At 46.5% G+C, this 5000-nt stretch overlaps 2 protein-coding genes across 2 annotated transcripts in view; one reads left to right on the top strand and one right to left on the bottom strand.

The window, feature by feature from the left end:
- Positions 1-5000, bottom strand: part of kcnd1 (potassium voltage-gated channel, Shal-related subfamily, member 1) — a 1001373-nt gene that overhangs the window by 907869 nt on the left and 88504 nt on the right. The window lies entirely within an intron of this gene.
- plxna3 (plexin A3) overlaps positions 1-5000 on the top strand; it is a gene marked incomplete at its 5' end in the record, with an annotated part of 162252 nt that overhangs the window by 117642 nt on the left and 39610 nt on the right. The window contains 3 exon segments of the mRNA XM_039799446.1: positions 11-201; positions 1135-1283; positions 4319-4531. Coding sequence (XP_039655380.1) covers positions 11-201; positions 1135-1283; positions 4319-4531 — 553 coding nt within the window.

Genomic DNA, 5000 nt, shown 5'->3' with positions numbered 1-5000 from the left:
GTGTCGGCAGCGCTGCTGTATAAGTGCGAGGCTCAGCGCTCCAGCTGCGGCCAGTGCCTCAAAGCGCCGTCGGCCTTCGAGTGCGGCTGGTGCACCGAGAGCAGGAAGTGCCTCCTGCGCCAGCACTGCCCCGCCGCCGAGCAGAACTGGATGCACCACGGGCGCCACAACCTGCGCTGCAGCCACCCGCGCATCACCAAGGTAGGGGACCAATCAGGGCTGGGATTTTAATTTTGATCGGGTTGACCCAAGTGTGTCTGTGTGTGTGTATGTGTGGGTGTGTGTGGGTCTGTGTGTGTGTGTCTATGTGTGGGTCTATGTGTGGGTGTGTGTGTGTGGGTCTGTGTTTGTGGGTTTGTGTGTCTGTGGGTGTGTGTGGGTCTGTGTGTATGTGTCTATGTGTGGGTCTATGTGTGTGTGTGTGTGTGTGTGTGTGTGTGTCTATGTGTGGGTCTATGTGTGGGTGCAGGGGTGTGTGTGTGTCTATGTGTGGGTGCAGGGGTGTGTGTGTGTGTGTGTGTATGTCTGGTCTATGTGTGGGGTCGGTGTTTGTGGGTTTGTGTGTCTGTGTGGGTGTGTGTGGGTCTGTGTGTGGGTCTATGTGTGGGGGTGTGTGTGTGTGTGTGTCTTTGTGTGGGTCTATGTGTGGGGGTGTGTGTGTGGGTCTGTGTGTATGTGTCTATGTGTGTGTTTGTGTGTGTGTGTGTGTCTATGTGTGGGTGCAGGGGTGTGTGTGTGTGTGTGTCTATGTGTGGGTCTATGTGTGGGGGTGTGTGTGTGGGTCGGTGTGTCTGTGTTTGTGGGTTTGTGTGTCTGTGTGGGTGTGTGTGGGTCTGTGTGTGTGGGGGGGGGTCTTTTTGTGTGTTTGTTTTTGTGGGTGTGTGCGTGCGTGCGTGCGTGTGTGTGTGGGGGTCTGTGTGTCTATTTGTGTGTGTGTGTGTGTGTGTGTGTGTGTGTGTGTGTGTGTGTGTGTGTGTGTGTGAGAGAATTTGTATGGTCCCACTTGTTTGTTCTGGTTGACTGTGTTGACTGTGTTTTCTGTGTGCTGTTTTTACGGTACAGCCCGTTGGGTTAACTCCTAATGAAGAATAAGAACTAGACCTTGTCGTAGTAAGTGGTTGTTCTGCTCCACAGATCGACCCTCTGACCGGACCCCGAGAGGGGGGGACGCGGGTGACCATAGAGGGGGAGAACCTGGGTCTGCAGGTGAAGGAGATCGCTCACGTTCAGGTGGCCGGAGTCCGCTGCAACCCTGTCCCGGCGCAGTACATCAGTGCCGAGAGGTCAGTCAGAGTCCCAGAGTCACTGGCCGTGTTTCCACCCACACGCTTTTATCCAAATTAAGTGATATCGAATGAAGAATGCCGTCATGGAAACAGTCAAATTCGACTGAATTTCATGAATATCGACTCAAAGGAAATGCGTTCGGTTGAATCGGATTTTCTCCCGATCGATATATAGATCGGCTTATGGGATAAACGCTGATGGAAATGTTATTTGCCGAATAAATTAATGAATTGCGATTAAGTTTTAGGTCATTTTATGGTTGCAACCCACCACGAAAAGAAGAAGAAGAAGTTGTAGTCCATTCCCGCCCAGTATTTCCTCTCTGTCTGGCACACACATGACAGCTGTCAACAAAGACATGATGGGAAGCAGGGAGGGAGACGAGGAACTTTTGAATTTCATTTCTGAGCAAAATATAACGGTTATTTTAAGATAGCAAAAATCTAAGAAATGCCAAAATTTATCAGGAACTTCGTGGAAGGAAATGACCACCCAAAGGTTAGGACAAGCCGGCGGGACGTCCTGCGGAGTAAATGGAAGGAGCTCTAACAGCGATACCTGTCTCTAAAGAGAGGTTGTCTCACGGCGGTGCGGAAAGTAAAGAGGAGAGAGTTCACCTTTCTGATGATCTGGATCAGATCCTCGGCCAAAGGCCCATCGCAGCTTCCTCCGCTTCTTATATTAACTGCTGTTGTCTAGCAGAACTTTGTTGCGCAAATGTGTAACAGATGTTGATGTCGATTCAGTGCGAAAATGAACGGAAACACCTTAAAACGTCTCGAATCAATTCGATATACCGATTCAATCGCAAAACAGCAGGTGAGGTCATCACGCAACAGGTTTTTATTCCCTTTAAAGCCGTCGGATGGAAACACACTTTCACACTCAGCTTTATTCACAGGAGTTTTTTTACCGAACTTCAGATAATTCGATTGACGAGTGGAGGGAAACTTATAGCTAGAGTCCCAGAGTCACGAGTCAGAGGATTGGGCTGACTCAGTTCACTTCACAGGGCCTTTAATGTCAATGTAAATGGAGGCAGTTTAACATAGTACAGGAACCATTCATACACAATAAGCATTATGTACGTTATATCACATTTACACACTATTAGGATGGATTTATATTAGGTATATATATATATATATATATGCAGTATATCTTATACTTTTTGTATATGTGCGCATGTTTGGGAGCGTGCTTGCGTGGCAAGTTTGTGCATATTGGGCAGCAAGATAAGCCCTGTCTCCTTCTCCCAGGGGATATAGAAGTTTAAAATGACATTCAGCTCTTCGAAATCTCCAATTTCCTCTCTGACTCTCTCTGTCTGACTGACTCTCCCTCTCCTCTTGTCTCTCTCCTCTCTGCTACTCCTCTTATATATATATAATATATATACTTATATACTTATTATATATATATTTATATTTGTGTTATATATGGTTTTATGTACTTATTTAGTTTATATGTTGTTATTTGTTTTGTTTTATATATATGTTTTTTTTATGGTGCGTGTTTTTTAAGTATAATTGTATATCTTGTTGTTTTATCTTTATTTTTTCTATTATATATCTATGCCTATACTTGTGTTGTATGTATGTTGTATCTCTCTACGCTCTGTGTAAACTGTATGTAACTTTGCTGTCTATATATGTGTCTCTCTCTCTCTGTGCTCTCTCTGCCCGACTGCTCTCTCTCTCCCTCTCTGTGTCTCAATTCAGTTCAACTTTTTGTGGCTACCATATTACATCGTGTGGTATTGTCACATTAGAACATATGTCACACATTTACAATCCTGTCTCTATCATATATGTCTCTCTCTCCCTCTCCCTCTGTCTCTCTCTCTGTCTCTCTGTCTGTCTGTGTCTAGTTGGCCCTGGGTATGTCTCATTTCTTCTCCCTCCACTCTCGGTGGTCTATTGGAGGCTCTGCTATCAGTCTCAGCCTGTGTGCCAGAACCTCTCCACTCCAGACCCCTATTCCCCTTGATGTGTGCTTGCTGTCCTCTATCCACATCAGTCGTCTCAGGGATACGTAAGGGACGGAGGGCTGACTTCAAGGGCCAGGGCCTGCCAGATTCATTTAAAGTCTTGCTCCTATCATGGTTTTGTTGTTCCCTTTCCTTTGACTGTGTTATATATATATATTTTTGTGCATGTTATGGGTTTACAAGGGGTGAGAAGTCCCAAGTCCCCAAGGGACACCATCTCCACAGAAACCCTGTTCACCAACTGCTCCAAACGCTCTGTTGTGTCCAGCCTTTAGCTTCAGAGACAGGCGTTATATGCTGCTTCTAGCTATCATACTCTGCTTCTGACTGGCCTTTTTGTGTAGTCCCTGTTCCTAGGCCTGTAGGGCCTGCTCCATCTCAGCTTCTGCCTGTCTATGGTCCTTAACCTAGTATGCTGCTGTGGTCTCCACACTAAAGATGTGTACAGTGTGTGGTCTCATGTCTGTAAAACGAACTCAACACAGGGGTGAGAAGGGCTGCAGCAATGTGCATTACAACAAAAAATGTGTTTTTGATTATTAAACCATGCAAGCTATTCCGCAGGCTGGCCTCAAGAGCTGATTCATGAACCTGAAATGAGCAGATGGGCACCATTATCTATTCTCTCCTCCTTGGGGCCCAGTTTCGTCTGTCACCTCTCTCTGTCTCTGTTCTCTGTCTGTCTCTGTCTCTCTCTTTTCCTGTCTCTCTCTGTCTCTGTCTCTCTGTCTCTGTCTCTCTCTCTCTGTCTCTCTGTCTCTCTCTCCCTCTCTCTCTCTGTCTGTCTCTCTGTCTCTGTGTCTCTCTCTCTGTCTCTCTCTCTGTCTTCTCTCTCTCTGTCTGCTCTCCTCTCTCTCTCTCTCTGTCTCTTTTCTCTGTCTCTCTTTGTCTCTCTTCTGTCTCTCTGTCTCTCTCTCTCTCTCTCTCTGTCTCTCTCTCTCTCTGTCTCTCTCTCTCTCTGTCTCTGTTTCTCTCTCTCTCTCTTTCTCTCTGTCTCTCTCACTCTCTCTGTCTCTCTCTCTCTCTCTGTCTGTCATGTAGTGAAGCCATCACTGATCTCCTCCCTCTTCCTCTCTCTCCCAGACGGACCAATCGGGAGATAATCTGCATAACTCCCGCCTCCCTGTCGGGCTCTGGCCCCGCCCCCATCCGCCTGATGATTGACAGGGCCGAGGTGACGAGCTCGGAGACCAAATACGTCTACACCGAGGACCCCACCATTACCGGCATCGAGCCCAACTGGACCATCCTCAAGTAAACAGTCACTTCCTGCTCCGCAACAGTCCCACGCTGTAATAAATCAGCCCTACAGTAACAGAGACAGGACTGGCAGCTCGTTATCCCACATTAAACGTAACAGTTAGTGTGTACATGCAGTTAAGATACAGAACAGTTTCTGTTATTTTAATATTCTCTCAGACAAAGCTGCTCAGTTAGTGAGCTGGTGAAAAGAAATGTAAACAACAAAAATACAACTGAATCATTTTCTACGGACAATTTCTGTTAAAATATACAGTCATACAAGTGATACCAGATATGTAATCATGTCTGTGTGTGTGTGTGTTGTTTCTGTTTCTGTGTGTGTGTGTCTGTGTGTTGTTTCTGTGTGTTGTTTCTGTGTGTGTGTCTGTGTGTGTGTGTGTGTGTGTGTGTGTGTGTGTTGTTTCTGTTTCTGTGTCTGTGTGTTGTTTCTGTGTGTGTGTGTGTGTGTTGTCGGTGTGGT

This window comes from Perca fluviatilis, chromosome 5 (genome assembly GCF_010015445.1).
Source record: "Perca fluviatilis chromosome 5, GENO_Pfluv_1.0, whole genome shotgun sequence".
Classification (NCBI taxonomy): domain Eukaryota; kingdom Metazoa; phylum Chordata; class Actinopteri; order Perciformes; family Percidae; genus Perca; species Perca fluviatilis.
This window is presented reverse-complemented; position numbering and strand designations above follow the sequence as displayed.